Here is a 23323-nt window from a genome sequence, read left to right as displayed (position 1 = left end):
GGGAGATCCTTGGGCGAAGGAGTCCTCCCTGTTTATTGGGGGGGAGGGAGGGAGGGGAGGGAGATTCCTGCTTGTCCATTTCAAGTACCTGGAAACTGACCAGCTGCAAAAATTTGCAGTCCCCAAAGCAAACGAGTTCTCTGTGTCTCTTTTTGTTGCAATCTGCTAAGAGAATAGAAGTGTTTGGAAACGTAGGCTGCCTTTTCCCTCTGTGTGTTGTCTCAGGCACGGAGTGAAAAGGGACTTATTTTGAGGGGTGTAGGGGGGGGAAATAAGCTAATCCAAAGAAAGGCAGAGAAAGAATTAAGAGAGAATTTTGGGAGTTCAGGGCTTGGCATGGTGTTAGCTCTGGTGAATGGGAAGGAAAAGGGAGGGAGGTGGAGGAGCCCTTCCAGTTTAAAGTGTGTTGGTGTGTAAGTGTAAGAACAAGCTAAATGAAAGAAAAAGAGAACACTGGGCAAAGGAAGCAGAAGAAAATCCTGTGGGTTGCCAGAGAGCAGGTCTGTTTTTAAAACACACACACACCAACATCCTTTGGGAATCCGAACCCAGGGAAAGACAAAGTGTGAAGGCAAGGAGTTGTGTGATAATGAGATGGGTAAGCTCTTGAATAATACAGCTTTACACTTGTTAGAAAGGGAGGAGAGGAATTGCACAGGGGTGAAAACCTGCTGACATCTGGGTGTTGTGTGAACAGGGAGAAAGCGGGGAGGGGGTGCCTTATTTCCAGGGGGCTGTGCAGAAGGGGAGCAGCAGGTCTGGGAAAAGGGCGAGGAGAGGCTGGAGTGGAAGGGATGGGTGTCATTTGAAGACGACCACGGTAGTAGTAATAGCAATAATACTAATATCAGCAGCAGCAGCAGCAGCAGCAGCAGCAGCGATAACAGGAGATCATGCTTGCGACTCATGAGTTGGTGATCCAAAATGCAGCATGATGGGTGAGCCGTGTGTTGGGTGAGAAGGCTTTGTTGCTCAGTGGGAGGGTGGCAGAAGGTTCAGATGCACCCGTACTTCTAGATAGGGCTGGGAAGGGTCTGGCACCTGGGAGAGTCTCTCTCTCCCCCCCCCCAGCTTCCTTTAGCCCCTGTATGCAGACCCACAAAGAGTTGGCAGAGCATGAGATTCAAAATCTCAGGGTCCTGGGTTTGTCCCACCTTGGGCAAAAGATCCCAACTCTACAATTTTATGGTTCTACGAGGACTGGAATTTTGCTTTGTTTTTTAAAAGGAAAGGACAGCAGCCCAGCGGGTTGGATCATCTAGGTAAGACCACAAGACCCATTGCCTGAAACGCTAGGGAGCTGCTGCCAGTCTGTGCTGACAATATTTAGCTAGATGGACCCAACGGTCTGGCTCAGAATAAGGCAGCTTCCTGTTCGTTCTGAACCAGGAGGACTGGGGTCTTACTTTGAGGAGAAGGAAAGGACCACAGCTCATGGGTGGAGCGGGAGAAGATGTTCCTTGCCAGAAGCCCCAAAGAGCTGCTGCCAGTCAGTGCAGACGATATTGGGCTAGATGGACTCAGTATAAAGCAAGTTCATAAGTTCCCATTAAATCAGCCCTTTCTTCACAAGCATGCAGACCAGCCTCCGTGTATGCCGAGGTCCCAGATTCAATCCCCAAGGAGGAGTGTGGGAGACCCCCACCCAAAATTCTGGAGAGCTGCTGCTGGTCAGTGTAAGTGATACTGTAAGCATGGATCCAATGACCTGAACTTGGTGTTGGGGTCCTTGTATGTTTCACAGATCCCAAGAGGGGAGAGGTCACTGTGGGGGGAGCAGTCAGGAAAAAGCACCCGGCGGGTGGGCTATCCTTATCGTCCATTATCTTCCCTGCAAATGCCAACCGTTCCCTGATATGGGAGAGGGGAAAGAGGAGTATTTCCTAGACCCACAGAATTGCAGAGTTGTAAGGAACCCAAGGGTCATCTAGTCCAACCCCCTGCAATGCTGGAATCTCAGCTGAAGTATCCATGGCAGATGGCCACCCAACCTCTGCTTAAAAACCTCCCAGGAAGGAGAGTCCACCACCTTCTGAAGGAGTCCCTTCCACTGTCAAACAGCTCTAGAAAGTTATTCCTGATGTTTAGTTGGAATCTCCTTTCTTGTAACTTGAAGCCACGGGTTCGAGTCCCACCCTCAGGAGCAGGAGAAACCAAGCTCCCTCTTCCATGGGGCAGCCCTTGCATATTATTTTATTGCAATACAAGTGGTATATGAGTTTTGTGGAAGAAATAAAACCAGGAGGATAAAGGTGTTTAAACCTACTCTTTGTCCCATGGAGAGTAGACCCATTGAAACGGACACTGTTAAACTCGTGGGTGTCCAACGAAGCTCAATGTTGGAAGATTCAGGATTGGTGAAAGAAAGGACTTCTTCATGCTAGTGCAGAGTTCATCTATGGAACTCCCTGCCACAGGATGTAGAGACTGCTGCCAACTAGGATGACTTTAAAAGTGGATTAGGCGCATTCATGGATGAGAAGGCTAAGACTGGCTGCCAGACACAATGGCTCTGCTCTGCCTCCAGGGCCAGAGGAAGCAATGCTTCTGAACACCAGTTGCTGGAAGCTGCAGGAGGGGAGAGCAACTCTTGTGCTCGGACTCTGCTTGAGGGTTTTCTAGAAGGAGGAGGCTGGACTAGGTGGGCCAGTGGCCTTATCCAGCAGGCAGGCTCTGAAAGCCTTGGAACCATGGAATTGTAGAGTTGGAAGGGACCCCAAGAGTCATTTAGTCCAACCCCCTGCAATGCAGGAATCTTTTGCCCAATATGGGACTTGAACTCATGACCCTGAGATTAAGAATCTTGGATGATGATGATGATGATTTTATGGAACCTCCAGTCCAGAGGCAGCCTGTCTAGATTCCCAGGTTCTTTTGGGTCACTGTGAGAACAGGATACTGCATAGTTTGGCCGCTTTTGTCCTGCTCCAGAAGACTCTTCTTATCTTCTGTTCATTTGCTTTCTTATTTCTTAAATCTCACTCTCCTCCCCAGTCCTAGCCAGAGGTTTCAGGCTGCAGGGGTTTCCAGGGAGCTGACTCGCCCCTCCTGCAGATTGCCTTTGTTGAAACCAGGCTCTCTAAAAACCTCAGGGACGAAGGATTCCGGTGCTGGTGGAAAAGGGTCCCCTGAACACCCTTATTCCACAGTGTACAAGAAAGATGTGGGGCGAAGCCAGTGCAGAGGGAACTGTTCTCTGCACATGCCCAGAGGAACATGTCTCCGGTGGTTGCGCTGCAAGACCTGAGTTGGGAAATGGCTGCAGAGCTGAGCTTTCTAATTAAGGCTTCAGGGTAAAGTGTTATGTAATATCTATGTTGCTCACAAGAAATTTCTGTTCTGATCCCAGCTCATTGAGATCAGCTGGGTTTATGTTGCAATTTTATTTCAGCTGCCTACGCAGAAGTAACTTTGACTGAGCTCTGTGGGATGTGCTCCCTAGTAAGCCTGCACAGGAGACTGAAGCCTCTGTCTTTGGTTCAATGTGAATCACTCTTGCAAAATGGGGTTTTTGCAGCAATCAGGGCTGCCTTTCTGCTGTTTGAAATTTTTTAATATGCTTTTCGTCTTACTTGTTGTGGCCGTCAGGTTAAATATTTGCAAAAGCACAGTGCTTCCCCTCCCTTTCACTCTGTTAGTCTGTGGAACTCCCTGCTGCAGGATATGAGATCTGGTGTGTTGTGGTTAGATTGCTGGACCAGGTCTCCTGTTCAAACCTCCAGGCAGCCCTGAAGCTCACGCAGCCTTGCGCAGCCGAAACTACTTCACAGTTTTACGGATGGATAAAAACAGGGGAGGGACCTTCACAGCTTAGATGAAGGCTGATATTATTATTTTTTAAAAGTGTAATAAAATACTGGACAGATTAATGGAAGACATTACATCTATCAGCAGCCTTGATCATTTTGGCTGATCTCCTCTTCCTGTTTGTCAATACCCTTCCTAAATTGTAGGGGGTTGGACTAGATGATCCTTGGGGTCCCTTCCAACTCTACCATTCTATGATTCTGTGATCAACAGAGAAAATTGTGGGATATAAATGTGGTATACAAAAAGTACAGGGCTTTGGGGGGGGGGGCAAGGGAGGTCAGGCTCCAAAACTGTTCAGCACCTGGGACAGCTCCTCATGGATGCTTTCAGGCCTTTGCTGAGCTGAGCCTTTATATCCCTCAGAGAACATTTTATTTCATAGAATTATGGAGTTGGAAGGGTCCACGAGGGTCATCCAGTCCAACCCCCTGCAATGCAGAAGTCTTTTGTCCAATGTGGGGCTCAAACCCACAACCTTGAGATTAAGAGTTCCATGCTCTACTGAAAGAGACATCTATTTATTTCTTGAGGTCATATCCCACTTTGTCCCACAAAGGGCTCAAGGGGGCATAGACAGCTCACCACTGCTCCTCACTTACTTCTCACGACAACCTTGTGAGGTAGGTTAAGCCGAGATAGGCAGCAACTGCCCCCACCTAATGTCACACCCAGCCAGCTTCATGGCCAAGTCGGGGATTCAAACCCGGGTCTCTCCCAGGTCCTAATCCAACCCTCTAGCCACTACACCACGCTGCCTCTCTAGTAGGCTGATTTGCACATAAGGCGGTGGTTTTCCATTCGGAGGGTTTTCCAAATCCTACCTATGGGTTGTTGGTGGGTCCCTGGGCAGGTTGTGGGGAGTCTTTGAGATCTCTGGAGTCGACGTATAATTGGAACCCGAGGCTTGATAACCGGCGATGGGGTGAAATCTTTGCACTAATTCAGCCGGTCGGATGTGCCAGGGGGAAAACGTCCAGATGGCCAGCGGCAATTAACTTTGGAACTCTCTTTAATTTGCAATCAAAGTGTTCATTGGCTAATTGTGACAATTCATCAATGGAACGTTTTCTAGTGGTTCCCTCCCTCCCTGCCTTATGCCAATCCACTTCGGTGACCGAGAGCCAGAGCTTTATGAAACAAGCTCCCCCTCAATGGATTCTGCAAGACAGCAATCATATGCCTGTTTACCTGGGAGTAAGCCCCTTAAGACACTCGTCTTTTCTTTTTGGCAAAATGCAACTTCCCCGCCCCCAATTTCATCTTCCCTTGTGGGATATATACAGGAAAAGAAGAGGCTCAAGAGTGAACCCTACACAAATCTTGAGGGGAGTCCCTAAGGCGGTTGGATGGTGCCTTGTAGCCTCCTTCTGGCAACTCCTGCAGCCCAGCTGGTGCCCAACGTCTTGCTCTGCTTTCCTTCCGACCTCCTCAGTGAGGCCGGAAGGGGGATCTTGTCCTCTGGGCAGCCCAGGACCTCCAGACACATTGCCCAGGTTTGCGCCATGGGGAGGCCACTTCAGTGCTGCTAACACAGTGCTTTGACTTCACTCCTGTCTCTTGAGACAGGCAGATGCCAACAATCTCTCTCTCTTTCTTCTGTGACTGCTCATATATTGTGGGATTCACTCCCAAGAGACTCCGCCACAAGGCTAAGACCTCCCTGTTCAGACAAGCCTCCGGAAACGTTTAGCTGTGATTCCTGCATTGCAGGGGGTTGGGTTGGATGACCTTTGGGGGTCCCTTCCAGCTTTATAATCCTAGGATTCTATGAACACTAAGGTCCAGGCAATGCTGACCATTCAGCTGCGGTGAGGACGAACTGGATTTTAATTGTTGGTTCTAAATGTGTCCTGATGTCTTTTAACTATTGCTTTCATAGAATCAACGCATCATAGAATGGTAGAGTTGGAAGGGACCCCAAGGGTCATCTAGTCCAACCCCCTGCAATGCAGGAACCTCAACTAAAGCATCCAGGGCAGATGACCATCCAAGCTCTGCTTAAAATCCTCCAGGAAAAGGAAAGTTTTATTACTTTGAAGTTTGTAATGATGTTTTTAAGTGTTGGAAGCTGCCTTGAATCCCAACTGCAGAGAAAGGCAGGATATAAGCACATTAAATACACACACACACACACACAGAGAGAGAATCACTTGTCAAAACCTCCAGGTGATTTACATAAAATATACATTGAATTGACAAATAAAAACAAGATATTAAAAACAAGTTAGCTTCACCCAAAAAAGTAGCCAGAATTTATATACTGTGTGTATATATATATATATATATATACTGAACAGAATAAAGCTATATTTTAAAAGGCATGTCAGGTGTACTTGCCTGAGTATCCTTGCTAAAGGAAAAAAAGTTTCTATCAGGCACTGAAAACAAAACAGTGAAGGCACCTACCAGGGTAGCATAGTGGTTAGAGCAGGCATCCCCAACCTGTGGCCCTCTAGATGTTTTAGCCTAGAACTCCCATGAGCCCTAGCTAACAGGACCAGTGGTCAGGGATGATGGGAATTGTAGTCCAAAAAATCTGGAGGGCTGAAGGTTGGGGATTAGAGCATTAGACCTGGGAGAGACCAGGGTTCAAATCTCCCCACTCTGCCATGAAGCTCACTGGGTGGTGGCTTTGGGCCAGCCCCTCCCTCCCATAGAATCAAAGAATCATAGAGTGGGTACCCCCACTCCCCCAAGTATCATCTAGTCCAAGCCCCTGCAATGCAGGAATCTCAACTAAAGCATCTGTGACTCTCAGCCTAACCTACCTCACAGGGTTGTTGTGGGGACTGCAGGTACAGCACCTTGAGCTCATTGGAGGAAGCAGCTTTATTGGTCACATCACTGGTCCAATTAGCTCAGTGCTGGTGACACTGACTGGCAGCAGCTCTCTGAGGTTTTCAGGCAAGGGATCTGTCCCTGGCCCTGAGACAGATCTGGTGGAGCTTGCAAAGATGATGCTCTAACCCAGGGTACCCATGGGTTAGAGCAGACTTCCTCAACCTCAGCCCTCCAGATGTTTTGAGACTGCAATTCCCATCATCCCTGACCACTGGTCCTGCTAGCTAGGGATCATGGGAGTTGTAGGCCAAAAACATCTGGAGGGCCGAGGTTGAGGAAGCCTGGGTTAGAGTGTCAGATCAGGACCTGGGAGAGACCAGTGTCTGAATCCCCACTGGGCCAGGACACTCACTGGGTGACTGGGGGGGGGGCACTGCCTCTCTCAGGCTAACCAGCAGTTCTCAACCTGTGGGTCCCCAGATGTTGTTGGACTACAACCCCCATCATCCCTGAGCTCTGGCCTTACCAGCTAGGGGGGATGGGAGTTGTAGTTCAACAACATCGGGGGACCCACAGATTGAGAAAGGCTGGTCTAACCTATCTCACTGTTAAATGGAGAGTCACGTAAGCCTTGGAGAATAGCTGTGATTTCTTCAGCTGCGATTCCTGATTTGCAGCAGGTTGGGCTAGATGACCCCTTGGTCAACTAGCAATAAATATCAGTGCAATAAATATCAACAAATAAACAAAACGGTCCATTGGCCCTGCGATATAAGAATTGTCTCATTGGGCAGGCCTGAAATTCCCAACTGAGCCAGAATCTCTCCCTCCCCCCCCCCCCCGCTCCTTTCTCTCTCCTTCTCTGCAGAGTGGGTGTAACTTTTCTCCTTGATTTCCCTTCAATATGGTGTGAATTTGGACCATCTGCTTTTTGGGGGGAGGGGACAAGTTTGGCATTTTGGAATCAAGGCGAGGAAAGGTAGCACATGGCAACCGTCCGAGCCAAAAATGTAAATATCATCAAAAGAAACAGGGGATCCAAAAATGAATCTAGGTTCGGCTGCATATTTGCGGGGTGGGGGTGGTGAGGCCAGCAGGTCAGTGGTTAGAGCATGGGTAGGCAAACTAAGGTCTGGGGGTCGGATGCAGACCAATCGCCTTCTAAATCCGGCTCACGGACGGTCCTGGAATTAGTGTGTTTTTACATGAGTAGAATGTGTCCTTTTATTTAAAATGCATCTCTGGGTTATTTGTGGGGTGTAGGAATTCATTTTTTTTCCTTTCCAAAATATAGTCCGGCCCCCGACAAGGTCTGAGGGACAGTGGACCGGCCCCCTGCTGGAAAAGTTTGCCGACCCCTGCCGCTAACCACTAGGCCAAACAGGTTCTAATCTTGGTCCTTTAAGTTCCCAAAGCTCTTATCCTACCTCAAAGTTGTCATCTGCACTAGCCAGTTTAACTGAGAATCCATCACAGTCAGTCCATCCTTTGAAAAATAAGACTTTTAGAGGCGTCTTATCTCAAAATGGCAACTAGACATTCTCTTTTGGTGACTGCAACCTCGGTTTAATGAGCCAGTTGGTGCCTGGCTTGTACATCTGAATTTCGAACCCTGGGAGAGAGTCCTCTAGTGATCAGCTCCTGCTCGTGGGATTCTCAATTGGGGCATCTGGTTGGACGCCAGAAGAATAGGATGCTGGACTAGGTGGGGCACTGGCCCCATCCTGCAGGTGCTTCTTATGGCTGTGTCGTTTCCCCGACAGCATTCTCTGGACCCTGGTGCGAATCTCGGTCGAAAGGGCTCTGAAGCTGCTCCACAAAGAGAAGGGAAGTTGCAGCAAAGCTTTGCATAGGGTCTGGAGAGAAGGGGAGGGGGAGGGATATCCAGTATCCTGCCAAGATTTAAATTGCATTTTATGTGAACCTAATCACCAATCACCAGATTGGCATATTCATGAGCGCTATGAATTATTCAAGTTGTAGCAGATGTGAGGGTGGTGTGTGTGTGTGTGTGTGTGTGTGTGATCTCCCCTCTTGTCAATTTTGCTAAAGCATGGGCATGCGCCATTATCATTTTTAATCTAATGGATATGCTCTCTCTGACCTAGCCCAAAGGCTAATCTGGCTTTTCAATGTGATTTTGTGCCATAAACATGCCAAAATGGCAAATCCTTTCCTTGGGATGGGGGGGGGCATGGAGAAAGGGGGGGTGCTGGAGCAAGAGCACAAATAGATGGAAAGCCTTTATGTGCCTGGTGCCAAACAGCATCCCACGAGCGCCTCTCTAATTGCGAAAAATCCACGCGGCGAGTCGGGATCTGGCCCGCTCTTTAAGGCGGGCAGAGCATCGCGCATTCTGGCCTCTTCTCCTTCCTCCCCTTCACCCCTCCCTGCAAAAGTGACAATTTTTGACAAGCTGCTGAGATTGTGTGTGTCGAGGGAAAACAGGCAAGAGAGGAGGTTTTATTTTAATCACGCTTTCAGTTTTTCCTTCCTAAATGGAGAGCTAATGGATGTCGCAGAAAGGGACACATCACTCTCAGTCGTGGGTCTGGGGGTGTGCATGTTTAGGGGACCTCTCCCACCCCACCCCCACTTTCCTGTCTCAGAGAGACATTTGACAAGATCTCCCTGTGGCACACCCTGTCTGTCTTAGCTTGGCTTTCTGTGCAAAGAAAACACACACTCCTGAAATTCTTCCCCAATTTCTCCCTGGAGTTCAGAATTACCCAACGTTAGGAGTCTCTCTTGATCCTGCAGAAGTCCTAGGTGTTACCTGAAAAACTCCCAGCAGAGGTCAATTCCCTAAGAGGAAAGGATGTGGAGGCTTATCATGGAAACATAGAACTGCAGGGCTGGAAGGGACCCCAAGGGTCATCAAGACCAACCCCGTGAAGTGCAGGAGGCTTGAGGGAGCCTCGATATTTGTGGAAGCACAAAAATATTTAGGATAAAGCTCTGGAGAAAGAAGCAGAGGAGAGGACCCCAAAACAGCTCTATGAAGTCTGAGCATGTTCAGTTTCCCTTGTGTGCTGAATGCCTATGTGCATAGATTGAGGATGGGATGGAGAGTTGCAGATTGCACTGGTCTCCTCCATCTTCAATCTAAATTATTATTATTATTCCACCCTATAAGCACAGGTCTCAGGGTGGTTCACAACATAAAATCACAAAATACATAACCAGAATAAAAACAAGAACAGCTCAATGAACCCCCCTTTCCAAAGCTTCAACATCAAGCCAGTTTTGCCCTGCCCCATCCAGCCTGGTGACAAGTCCTTGAGAATCCAAAAACTTCCTCACTCTTATGTAACCTGCTGGTTGGTCCCTGGTAAAATCAGATTTATTGGTGCCAAAGAACTACATCCGAACCAACCATAGGGTCGCAAGAAAACGTAGTTCCATAGTTAAACCATGGATCTCACTCTCACACGGGGTTTGAGGGCCACCAACTGGGATTAGACAAATTCATACAGGAGAGGTCTATCAACCTCTGGAATCGAACCCCCTGCAATGCAGAAATCACAGCTAAGGAATCCATGACAGATGGCCACCCAACCTCTGCTTGAAAACCTCCAAAGAAGGACAGTCCACCATCTTCTGAGGGAGTCGGTCTGCTCCACTGTCAAATATCTATTTCCATCCAAAGGTTCTCTCTAATGCAGAAGTTCCCAAAATTATTTGAGCTATCACCCCCTTTTCAGGAAAAAAAATACTCAGTGCCCCCCTGGAAATCTACCTTCTTTAAACATACGAACAGAAAGATGCAGGGACAAATATGTGTTCTTTTGTATATTTATATTTCTACCTACAACATCGTAAAGAAATACATTGTTGCAAATAAGACACCTTATTCATTGTACAACAGATGAAACATGTTTTTCAAAATTTTCTTCTCTACGCTTCCACCATCCCCTTATTTTATTCAACATCCCTGAGGCTACTACTGCCCCCTGGATCATTCCAGCGCCCCCCCAGGGGGTGGTATTGCCCACTCTGGGAAACAGTGCCCTAATGATTAGTCGGAATCCCCTTTCTTGCCATTTGCATCCATTAGTTTGGATGCCCCCTCCTGGAAGCAGCAGAATAGAATATTTCTCCATCTTCCATGTGACAGCCCCTCACATATTTGAAGATGGCTCTCGTATCGCCTCTCAGTCTCCTCTTCTCCAAGCGAAACATCCCCAGCTCCTTCAACTATTCCTCATAAGACTCTGTTTCCAGGTCCTTTCTCCATCTTGGTTGCCTGCTTCTGCACACTTTCCAGGTTGTCAACATCCTTCTTAAACCCCGTCTTACATTCCAGCTTATCAACTCAAGCTCACTTCTGCCACTGCATATCAGCTCTGTGTGCTAGCACATGCAACTACAAGAGAAGATAAATATTGCAAGCAGCTCTCCCGAGAGGGCAGAGTCACTGGAAGGTCATGCCCTGCCAGCGCTTTAAAGACCTCGGATGACTAAGCCTTTGCTGAGACAACATCTCCTCAAGCTCAGAGAGCAAAGCCCACAGGGAGCTGTCCGGGGTCCTGATCAGCCGCAGACCTGGGAGCTCTCCCAGGTCCTGATCAGGTATTTTCTAATCCTTTCCCTACTGGCCCCAGCAAAACAGGATACGTGTTTACAATTTTGTCAATATAATTCCTCCCCTCCCACTGTTTTCCTCAGTATTTTTAGTGGGCAAACTGTGAATGAAGGGGGCGGAATCAAGGCACCCACAAGATCAAAAATCTGTGGCAAAACCTGTGCAATGCACCCACCAAAATCATGAAGGATCCACAGAACCAAAGAACTGTAAGTTGAAAGGGACCCGAGGGTCATCTAGTCCAACCCCCTGCAATGCAGGAATCTTTTGCCCAATGCTAGGCTCAAACTCGTGACTTTGAGATTAAGAGTCTCATGCTCCACTGAGTTATCCCTAAGGTGTCAGCTTCTCTGTGGTGTTTGGAGCTGTAAAACAACAACAACCCAGGAAGAAATAGAGAGGCAAAACATTTTGCTGGAGGAAAATATTGAAGCCTCAGAGAAGATTTCCCAAGTCGACACCTTGCAGGGATGCAGCAACAAAAAAAGCTAATGCACTTCTAGGCTGCATCCACAGAAGTTTAGTGTCCAGATCAAGGTAAGTAATCATGCCACCCTATTCTGCCTTGGTCAGACCACACCAGGAATCCTGTGTCCAGTTCTGGGCACCACAATTTAAGAAGGTTGTTGACGAGCTGGAGAGGTTGGACTAGATGACTCTTGGGGGTCCCTTTCCAACACCAAAATTCTATGCTTCTTTGAAAGTGGGCTCGTCTCCCAAAGAGAGCCACTGGGGTTGGCCAAGAGGGGGGCAGGGCAGGGGCATCCTTTGAAAACACAACACTGTCTGTGTGCATTGCCCCCCTCTCCCGCAGCCAGCTGCAAATGCCTGATATTGCCACCTCTCTGGAGAGCAGCGGACGCCTCGCTGCATTTATCAAGACAAGAGACCCCTCCAACGTGTCTGTTTTAAAAGACTCCCTGGCTGTCTTCGTGATTAATAAGGCGCTGGGCATCCTCCCCTTCCCTTTGTGTTCAGGGACACACAGCAGAAACTGCTCTGGGAAGGACTTAGCTGCTCTTTGCCAGGCTGAGAGTCTTCCAGGGATGGGGAGTGGAGGGAGGGCTGAGTGGCTTAATTTGCTCTGAGCCAAGCTGGGCAGATGAGGAGCGAGCCATTTGAGGGATCTGAACGACCGCTCCTGCCCACGCGGGTCAGGTTGGCTGCGGAGCTCAGAAGGGGAGGAATCATGGAACTGTCGAGTTGGAAGGCACCCCAGGGTCATCTAGTCCAACCCCCTGAAATTCATGATTCATGGCTAATTCTTGTTTCCTCTCTCTGCTGCCTTCTCATTGCCAGGAACTCTTGTGCTGATGCAGAGTCAGTCCACTAGGCCCATCTGGCTCAGCACTGTCTACACAGGCTGGCAGCAGCTCTCCAGGGTTTCGGGCAGGAGTCCCTCCCAGACTGACCTTCGGGGGTTTGGGGCCTGGACCGAAAGCAGCTTTCTCCACCACTTGGCTGCAGCTGCTCCCCTAAAGACAAAATAAGGTGCTAGTCCTCATGGATTTGAATAAACAGCTGCTGTAAGCAGGAACATAGGAAACTGCCTCATGCCAAGTCAGAACATTAGCCCATGGAGGAGGGAGGTGCTACCTTTTAGATCAGGAACAAACCTCCAAATTTTGCCACTCCTGACCATCGGCCACCCGGGCTGCTGTGGGTTCGAGTCCAACCAACATCCAGAAGGCTGCAGGCTTGCCAGCCTTCCTCTCTAGCCTTGATGCTTCCTAGCCTTTCTTTTCCGAAGGGAGCAAAGCCTGAAAGCACCGCTGCCGCCGCCACCCCTTCCTGAACTCCTCTTCAGGGGACGAGGCTGGAAATAATTCTGTCTGTGTGTCTCCCACCTTCCCCTTTCAATGACTCATCTTATTTTGTGGCTGGCTTGGAATAAAAACCTCCCGCTTCCCCCTAAGCAATATAGGAGGAAGTCAATGCACCGGCAAGCCCTCTATTGGGACAGGCGATTGGAAATATTTCCACAGCAGTCGTGCTTAAAGGGAACCATCTCAGTTTCTGCCTTGTGCAAAAGGAGGGAAAGAACAGAAGAACATGGCAGCAGGATCAGGCCAATGGCCCAGCATCTAGTCCAGTATCCTGTTCTCACAGTGGCCAAGCAGTTGCCCCGATGTGAAACCTGCAGAGTGTTGGTGCTGACCTTTAAAGCCCCAAATGGCCTCAGCCCCGTAGGCCTGAAGGAGCATGTCCACCCCCATCACTCATCCTGGACACGGAGGTCCAGCTCCAAGGGAACCAGGCAAGAGGGCCTTCTCGGTAGTGGCGCCCTCCCTGTGGAATGCCCTGAGGTCAGAGGTCAAGGAGAAAAACAACTGCCTGACTGTCAGAACACATCTAAAAGGCAGCCCTGTATAGGGAAGTTTTTATTGTTTGATGGTTTATTAGCCCAGTCAGATGGGCAGGGAATAAATAATAAAATTATTAGTAGCATTAGCATTAATTAGCATTAATTAGTATTAGTAGTATGATGCCTTCCCATAGTTCAAGCCATGCTCAATGTGGCTTACTACATGAAAAAGCACATAAACAAATAATTAAAAAATGATTGTTCAAATTGAACAATTTGAACACAAATTGTAACGAGAACTAAAATAAAGATAGTATCAATAACAGCAACCCCTCACTAAACAATACCCCAGCCTCATTAAATTATTTTTGTTGTTGATTTCTCTTCTTGATGATTTTTTGAGTTGTAAACTGCTTTGAAGTTTATTTATACATTTCATGAAATAAATAGGTGAGTCCCGCTCTCCCATCCCCCCCCAATAAGAATCCTGTGCTGGGAATTGTAGCTTGGCGAGACAGTTTTCGGGGCTGTTTGGAGGGGAGGGAACTGTGCTCGGAGCGAGCCTTGCATCTTTTGAATGTTCCTTCAAACTTTTGGGTTGTCTGCAGCCTCAACCGCCGTATCTTCAAGTGGCACGCATAGAAAATGGGGGGGGGGCTATTTCTGGTCCTGCCACTGATCTATAGCCCAGCCTTTGTTTTTTTAATTGCTGTTGATTGCTATTATTGATTCCTTGTTGAATCTCCAGGCTCTGAGAGCGACGTGGCTTTGATTCGGAAGCCGCTTGCAGGGAGAGCAGGGAAGAAATGAATTTCACCACCGACCATCCCACCCTTCCCTCCCCAGGGGAAAACCACACGCGGAAGGGCTGCATTATCACTCACTCAGAGTGCCTGGATGCCCCCTCCCAATCCCCATTGAAATGCAAATTCTGACTTTCTTGGAGACAAGGGAGACAGGCTCCGCTTTTCCATCACAAATAATTAGCGTTGATGGGCCCGAAGAGGAAGGCGCTGCTGCTTAATGTCTCTCCCCTGAGGGGCTCTTTCATGGCCTTCCTTTATCTCCCACCTTTTCCTCCAAGGAGCTCCTAGAGAAGCTTCTTTCTCCACCTCCTCACTGAAGCCCCACAACAACCTTGCAAGGTAGGTCAGGCTGAGAGATTGTGACAGGTCCTCTGGGGTCACCCAGTGAGTTTCAAAACTGAGTGCAGGATTTGAACCCCAGTTTCTCACAGATCACTGTCTGACACACTAACCACGCTGACTCGCTCCTTCCTTAATAATAATAATAATTAATAATAATTTTATTATTTGGGTGCTGGAGGAGACTCTTGAGAGTCCCATGGACTGCAAGAAGATCAAACCTCTCCATTCTGAAGGAAATCAGCCCTGAGTGCTCACTGGAAGGACAGATCCTGAAGGTGAGGCTCCAATACTTTGGCCACCTCATGAGAAGAGAAGACTCCCTGGAAAAGACCCTGATGTTGGGAAAGATGGAGGGCACAAGGAGAAGGGGACAACGGAGGACGAGGTGGTGGGACAGTGTTCTCGAAGCTACCAGCATGAGTTTGACCAAACTGGGGGAGGCAGTGGAAGACAGAAGTGCCTGACGTGCTCTGGTCCAGGGGGTCACGAAGAGTCGGAAACGACTAAACAAGAACCCCACCAATCTGACTGGGTGGCCCCAACCACTCTGGGTGGCTTCCAGCATATATAAAACACAATAAAACACCAAACATTAAAAATTTCCCTGTATGGGGCTGCCTTCAGATGTCTTCTAAAAGTCAGATAAGTTCTTTATTTTTTTGACATCTGACGGGAGGGTGTTCCACAGGGCAGGCACCACCACAGAGAAGGCCCCGCTGCCTGGTTTCCTGTAGCCTCACTTCTGGCAGGGAGGGAACCACTGGAAGGCCCTCAGAGCTGGACCTCAGTCTCTGGGCTGGACGATGGGGGTGGAGACGCTCTGAAGGATACTCCCTTCCTTGACCTTCCTCCCAGGCTCCTGGTTCCACTTAGGAATCACAAAAAACTAGGGAGATCCCTTCAGCTGGGCCAGGCCCAAGGGGGTGCGTCATATCCCAGCCTCCTGTCACCACAGTGGCCAGCCACAAGCCCCCAAAGGAATGTCCCCCCCACAGCAGGACCCAGGCACTGCAACAACCTTGCAATTCCCATGTTCCAAACTTTGAGCAACAGAAAGAATTAAAGGTTTTTGTCTTATGACTATGTTTAAAAAAGAGGGAATGCAGGGAGTAGCAAAAGGGTGGTGGTGGTAATAAAAACATCACGGAAAATGGGAGGGGGAGTCGACAATATAAAAGAAAATGTCTTAAAATATGTATTCGATTCCCAGCAAGTGGCGTTCAGAGGGCCGAGGGCCTCCGAGCTCAAGGGAGAAGCGTTCACATGCACACGCAATTCCATGGCCTCCTGTAACCCACAACAAGCACCTCGCGTTCCCCCAGGGAGGGAGCTCAGCTGTCTCCTTTGGAGAAGCCCTTAAAGCAAATTCTCGGGCGGGGGGGGCTCGGATATGCGCCCCGTTTGCCAGGCGCCGCCGCCGCCTCATTGCGCTTTGAACTCGCAGGAGGTGAGGCGGCTGATGCGAGGAGGAGTCGCTGCGGAGGGCGCTCTGATGGGGGGGGGGTCTGCAGCTAGAGAGGAAAACTTGCCTTGACATGAAAGGGCCCCTTCCCCACCCATCTTGCTCTCTCTTGCTCTCTCTCTCTCTTCGCAATTCCACTCCAGAAAAGAAAAAAAAAAGGCTGTCAGATGCTGCTGGAATCAGAATGATCCAAGCCTTTTTTTTTAAAAAAAAAAAAGGAAGGAAGGTGGATCAAAACCTTTTGGGTGAGAAGGTTGTTTGCCTTCGTTCAGAACCATAGCTCGGGATTGTAAGGCCCTGAGACAGCCCCAGGGGTGCCAACTTAATTAAAATATTGGGGGCCGAGGGGCAGGTAAGCCCTGATACACACTATCGCTCACCTGATGTGGTCCACACACACCATGTGAATGGCCAGGCCCCCTAAAATATTTGTGTGTGTGTGTGTGTGTGTGTGTGTGTGTGTGTGTGTGAAGGGATCTCGGCCTCTAGGACAGGCATAGGCAAACTTGGCCCTCCAGATGTTTTGGGACTACAACTCCCATCATCCCTGACCACTGGCCCTGTTAGCTAAGGGTGATGGGAGTTGTAGTCCCAAGACATCTGGAGGGCTGAATTTGCCTGTGCCTGCTCTAGGAGTTGGCTCCTGTGATCAGCTCTGATACTAGCTAGCTAGCTGGTAGATTAGGTAGAGAGAGAGACATTGAGAGAGAGTGCGCGATTAGATAAATAAGTAGATTTCTGGAGAGATAGGGAGGAAAATAGACAGGCAGAATAGAATTGTAGAGGAGGAGACCCTGAGGGTCATCTAGTCCAACCCTCTGCAATGCATGATGATGATGATGATTTATTAAATTATATACCGCTCTAGATAGATAGATCTTGGGCAGCTATATAGAGAAATGGATGTGAGATATATCTAGAGAGAGGGGGGGACCTCAAAAAGCAGCACAGAGGTAGGTGGATCTGAGATAGGTACCTGCTGAGTTCTGCTTGGGGTAAACAGAGGCAGAAGAGAGGGAAGATGGCAGTGAGGGTCACCCCATAGAGTGGTTTTTGGTAGGATGGCAGGCAGAGGCTGAGCTTAGGCCTCCGTTGACTCTACTTCCCTGTGTGCTAACAGGCATAGTGACATGCCTTGGGGGGAGTGTGGCGTAGTAGTTAGATCAGGACCTGGGAGACCAGTTTTTAAAACCCCAACTCACCATGTGGAACTTGGGGAGGGATATCACTGTCTCTCCATCTGGCCTACCTCGTGGGGTTAGCATGAGGATGAAATCAAAGGGGTTGGGGAGAGCGACCACATTCACTTTTATCTGAGAGCTCCCCAGTCAATGAGCATCCAGCCACAGTCTCTCAGCCTGGCCTAGCTCACCGGGTCGTTGCGAGAATAAAACAGGGAGCAGGAGAACAATGTAATAATAATAATAACAATAATTTTATCATTTATACCCTGCCCATCTGTACAGCCCCTTGAGCTCCTGGGAGGGAAGGTGGGGTGTAAATGTAAAAATAATAAATGATGATGATCAATAAGATTTGTTGTTGTTATTCCAGATTAAGGATGGTCCATTTAATGGATGATGCTGGCTGTTGGGTCCTGCTTGGATATCTGCTCCTGCCTTTCTCTGTTGTGGGTAAGTTCTGCTTAGATGTGGTGAGGAACAGGACATTAAGCAGTATTTTTTAAAAAATAAAATGAAATTGGACAATTTCATTTCTCTTCCTCTTCCCACTGCCCTAAAATGCATTTATTAGATGTGGCATTCATTTGCACAATCAAGGACTGCTCTTGAAAGAGTCTGACTCTGTTTGTCACCTGTTGACTTAATCAGGGCAGCTAAATGGAACTTCCATTTCCAGGAGAAGCCTATTGCCGAATGCCACCTGCGGGGGGGGGGGGGTGCTTCTGGCAGCAAGTAGGAAGGCTTCCCCCTCCCTCCAAATCAGGGATCTGTGACCAAAAAGAAGAAGAAAGGGAAGCTGCTTCTTTCAGGCATTGCTTGCCAGCTTCCTGTGAGCACCTAGACCGGGTAATAACAACAACAACAACAACAACAACAATAATTTATTATTTATACCCCGCCCATCTGGCTGAGTTTCCCCAGCCACTCTGGGCAGCTCCCAATCAAGTATTAAATACAATACAGCGTTAAATATTAAAAACTTCCCTGATGCCTTCAGATGTCTTTTAAAGATAGGATAGCTACTTATTTCCTTCACATCTGAAGGGAGGGTGTTCCACAGGGCGGGTGCCACTACCAAGAAGGCCCTCTGCCTGGTTCCCTGTAACCTCACTTCTCGCAATGAGGGAACCACCAGAAGGCCCTCGGCACTGGACCTCAGCGTCCGGGCAGAACGATGGGAGTGGAGATGCTTCTTCAGGTATACTGGACTGAGGCCGTTTAGGGCTTTAAAGGTCAGCACCAACACTTTGAATTTTGCTCGAAAACGTACTGGGAGCCAATGCAGATCTCTCAGAAGTTATGTGGTCTCGGCGGCCACTCCCAGTCACCAGTCTAGCTGCTGCATTCTGGATTAATTGCAGTTTCCGGGTCACCTTCCAAGGTAGCCCCACATAGAGCGTGTTGCAGTAGTCCAAGCGGGTAGGCAACCTAAGGCCCGTGGGCCGGATGCAGCCCAATCGCCTTCTCAACCCGGCTTGTGGAAGGTCTGGGAATCAGCATGTTTTTACATGAGTAGAATGTGTCCTTTTATTTAAAATGCATCTCTGGGTTATTTGCGGGGCATAGGAATTCGTTCATTCCCCCCCCAAAATATAGTCCAGCCCACAACATGGTCTGAGGGACGGCAGACTGAAAAAGGTTGCTGACCCCTGACCTAGACGGAACGCTGTTTGTGGGCTGCAAGACATGCACCTTGCTCCTTCTAGTCTGTAAGACAAGAAAATAAGGAGTGGCAGCCAGATGAGGCCAAATACCCTTAAGAACCTGGGGATAGAGATAGACTGCCTCTGGGCTTGGAGGCTCCACGAGAGCATGAGAAGAGCCTGGCTGCTGGATCAGGGCAATGGTCCATCTCGCCCAGCCTCTGGCTCTCGCAGTGGCCAAGCAAGTGCCCCAAAGGGAAGCCCACAAACAGGATCAAGGCACAGGAGCCCACTCCCCCCGTCCCATGGTTTGCAGCAACTGGGATTCAGAAGCACGGCTGCCCCAACAGTGGAGGCAGAGGAGAGCCGCCAATAGCCCTCTGCTACCTGAGTTTATCCCCTCCTCTGCGACAGGGAGTTCCATAGTTGTGCCGTATGAAGAAGTTCTTTCTTTATCCCTCCTGACTTTCCCAACGTTCAGCTTTCAAGTTCCACTCTTAGAGAGAGGGAGAAAGGCTTTTCTCCACCCGCTCTCTCCATGCAACTCTCGACTGCTTTCTTTCCTCTGCCCTGAATCTTCCAATGTTTGCCTTCATTGGATTTTCACGAGTTCTAGGGTTACGAGTTCTAGTTTCCTCTACGGCTGCTGTGCAGAATTTTATAAATTTCTATCCTATTGTCCCTTACTCACCTTTACTTTAAGCTAAAAAGCCCCAAACACTGCAGAAGCCTTTCCTCCCAGGAGAGATCTTATATACCATATTTTTCGCTCTATAAGACGCTCCAGACCACAAGAGCACCTAGTTTTTGGAGGAGTAAAACAAGAAAAAAAAAAATCTGAATCTCAGAAGCCAGAACAGCAAGAGGGATTGCTGCGCAATGAAAGCAGCAATCCCTCTTGCTGTTCTGGCTTCTGGAATAGCTGCGCAGCCTGCATTCGCTCCATAAGACGCACACACATTTCCCCTTACTTTTTAGGAGGGAAAAAGTGAGTCTTATAGAGCAAAAAATACGGTACCCTCTGACATTTCTCTGATGAAAACAGAATCATACAATAGCAGAATCGTAGAGTTGGAAGGGAGCCGAGAGTCATCTGGTCCAACCCTCTGCAATGCAGGAATCTCTGCTAAAACATCCATGATAGGAATATCTAATAATAATAATAATAATAATAATACGTACATCCTATTCGATATAACAATAATTTATTATACCCTGCTCATCTGACTGGGTTGCCCCAGACACTCTGGGTGGCTCCCAACATATATAAAAACACGATGAAACATTAACCGTTAAAAACATCCTTCTACAGGGCTGCCTTCAGGTTGTCTAGTTACGTATCTCCTTGCCTTGTGGGTTGCATAACTGCAGACCCTCCAACATTTCTCCAGTAAAAACAGGGACAATGGCACGGCCTGGTTCTAGTGTTATGAGTTCCAGTTTCCTCTGTCCACTTCCTCTACGCCTTGCACAATTTTGTAAATTTCTATCAAGTCGCCGCTTACAAGCCTAGTCCAAAGAGTCCCAAATGCTGCTGCAGCTTTTCCTCCTAGGAAGGATCTTAGGGACAAGATCCTGCTTGGGAGCAGAAGCCCCGGCATGTCTGGGTTTGGGAAAACCTTGTAGTTGCAGGCAAGAATCTGGGATCTGTTTTCTGTCCCCTCCTAACCTCCCCCCCCCCCCGCAGCCCACTGTAAACAAACAAGCTGCAAACGACCTGCCAGCCATAAGCATCAAATAATGCACGGGTAATTAAGTATTAATGGTAACTGGAAGACAGGCATGAATAAGGAATGATGCACAGGAGAATAGGAAAAAAAGAATCTCAATTTCTCTGCCAAGTTGTGTCAGGCAGGGTCTTTCACCTCCCCCCACCCCCATTCCTGCCATTCTGTGGCTGCACAGATCCAATATCTGGGCCAAAATTCTGACTTCCTGGTCTGACATTTATCCTCCCCACCCTAAAGACAACAGAGTTATGTTGTGATGCCTCTCTGAGCAGTCAGGACTTGGAGAAGGCGAGTAGCTCACAGCATCTCAGGGCAGGGCAGACGGCAGTGAGCCAGATGAACGAAAGGAAATGCCCTCCAACATTTCTCCGATGAAAATAGGGACACCCATGATCGCTGCAGATGGTGACAGCAGTCACGAAATTAAAAGCCGCCTGCTTCTTGGGAGAAAAGCAATGACAAACCTAGACAGCATCTCAAAAAGAAGAGGCATCACCATACAAAGGCCCATATAGTTAAAGCTATGATTTTCCCGGTACAGTAGTGGTGTATGGAAGTGAGAGCTGGACCATCAAGAAGGCTGATTGCCAAAGAATGGATGCTTTTGAATTCTGTTGCTGGAGGAGACTCTTGAGAGTCCCATGGACTGCAAGAAGATCCAACCTCTCCATTCTGAAGGAAATCAGCCCTGAGTGCTCACTGGAAGGACAGATCCTGAAGCTGAGGCTCCAAGACTTTGGCCACCTCACGAGAAGAGAAGACTCCCTGGAAAAGACCCTGATGTTGGGAAAGATGGAGGGCACAAGGAGAAGGGGACGACAGAGGACGAGATGGTGGGACAGTGTTCTCGAAGCTACCAGCATGAGTTTGACCAAACTGCGGGAGGCAGTGGAAGACAGGAGGGCCTGGCATGCTCTGGTCCAGGGGGTCACAAAGAGGCAGGCATGACTAAACGACTAAACAACAACAACATTCTACATCAGGAAGCTTCTCCTGCAAACATAGACCTCGTGGGCACATCAACATTGGTCACCTTGAGTCAACTCCAACCTCTCCGCTGAACCTGCCTCACAGGGTTGTTGTGAAGGGAAAATGTGTGAAGGAAGGGATTGTGTGCAACACCTTCCACAGATAAATGGCAGGAAATAGGATTTGAGCTGCCTTGAGTCCCTGTCAGGGGAAAAAAGCAGAACATAATAATAATAATAATAATAATAATAATAATAATAATAATAATAATAGAAGAAGGAGAAGAAACTGAGAAGGATCAGGAACATGCTAGACAGAAAATCCTATTAAACTCAGTGGGACTTAGTTCTGATTGAAAATGATCACAGTGTAAGGCAGCCCAATCTTGACCAAGTTACCTGGGAGTAAGCTCTGCTGAATACAATGGGGCTTACTTCTGAGTAGACAGGGCAAGGCTCCATTTGCAATAAAGGAATCAACACTCCCCACATTTCCTAGGAAATGGCTGGCTGCGGAAGCATTGCAATTAAAGAATTTAAAGTGGATTGGTGACATTTTCTTCCAAAAATATAGAAAGGGCTTTGTATGCCAGCTTCACCGTTTTCTTCATTTAGCTCAGGGATTTCATTTTCTGTATAAACAGGACTCTCTTTCTGCACCTACACACAAACCACTTTTAATTGTTCTCCATGGAGGAAAAGGGAAACCGGGACATTCTGGGATCAAATCAGAATCCGGGATGGCTTCTGTAATTCCGGGACTGTCCCTAGAAAATTGGAACACTTGGAGGGTAAGGAATGGTCTGGCTTGCCGAAAACCACATGGGTCTCTTTCAGCCTAACCTGCCTTGCTGTTGTGATTCCTGCATTGCAGGGGGTTGGACTAGATGACCCTTGGGGGTCCCTTCCAACTGCACAATTCTATGTTTCTATGATAGGATGCTGGATTAGATCCAGTAGAGCTCTTCTTGCATTCTCATAGAAGGCCAAACCACTTACTATGTTTTTGTTTATAGAAGTGTTTGTATACTGCGCTCTCTCTCTCTTTCTCTCTCTCTCTCTCTCTCTCTCTCTCTCTCTCTCTCTCTCTCTCTCTCTCTCACACACACACACACACACACACACACAAACTGTTTACAGCAATAAAAAACCGCACACAATAAAACCATCAAAAAGTTAAGATCAGTTAACCACATTGCAGAATGACGCATCCTTAATTGCCATGGAGGAAATTTGCGGGAGATCTGGAGCCGTGCTAACCATTGCACGGCACAGCCCTCCCTTTCCTGGATGGGGCACCTAGCAGCTGAGTGTCAGGATGCATGTGAGAATCCCTGGAGTGCAGTTTCAGCTTCCTAGCCTAGGCTTTGGATAACAGGGTACCGAGCTGCCCTTATTGCTTGTAAAAGGGCGGGGGGGGGGGGAAGCTGGATGGTCCCGGAGAGCCAAGCTCTCTGGTTCAGCTTGGCTTCAGGACTATCCATTCAATTTCCTTTTGTTTCTTCTCCTCCTCCCTCTTTTTTAACTCCCTCCACCCTTTCTGGCTACCCTCCCCCTCATCCTATAATTGGGTCCAGCTGGCTGCAGCAGAAAATCAATGCTCAGAAGGAGCAAGGGTGTCTGTCGCAGCCACGGAGATGATTAATTTCACCGGTTGCAAAGTCCACAGAGCGGTGCTTTTCATTGCTGCAAAAAATTCCCTTCTGT

General features: G+C 48.4%; 1 protein-coding gene across 2 annotated transcripts in view; it reads left to right on the top strand.

The window, feature by feature from the left end:
• NCAN (neurocan) overlaps window positions 1–23323 on the top strand; it is a 61397-nt gene that overhangs the window by 509 nt on the left and 37565 nt on the right. The window contains exons 1-2 of one of the 2 annotated variants that reach the window (XM_081895368.1): window positions 11033–11163; window positions 17646–17725. In XM_081895368.1, the coding sequence (XP_081751494.1) occupies window positions 11048–11163; window positions 17646–17725 (196 nt within the window). In that variant the 5' untranslated portion in view covers window positions 11033–11047. Of the gene's footprint in view, window positions 1–11032; window positions 11164–17645; window positions 17726–23323 lie in introns of those variants that run through there. The other variant, XM_081895369.1, reaches the window with a different exon arrangement.

The sequence above is a fragment of the Podarcis melisellensis genome (genome assembly GCF_964234715.1).
Source record: "Podarcis melisellensis genome assembly, chromosome: 18".
NCBI lineage: Eukaryota > Metazoa > Chordata > Lepidosauria > Squamata > Lacertidae > Podarcis > Podarcis melisellensis.
The sequence above is the reverse complement of the archived record's forward strand: the minus strand, read 5'-3'. Positions and strand labels throughout refer to the sequence as shown.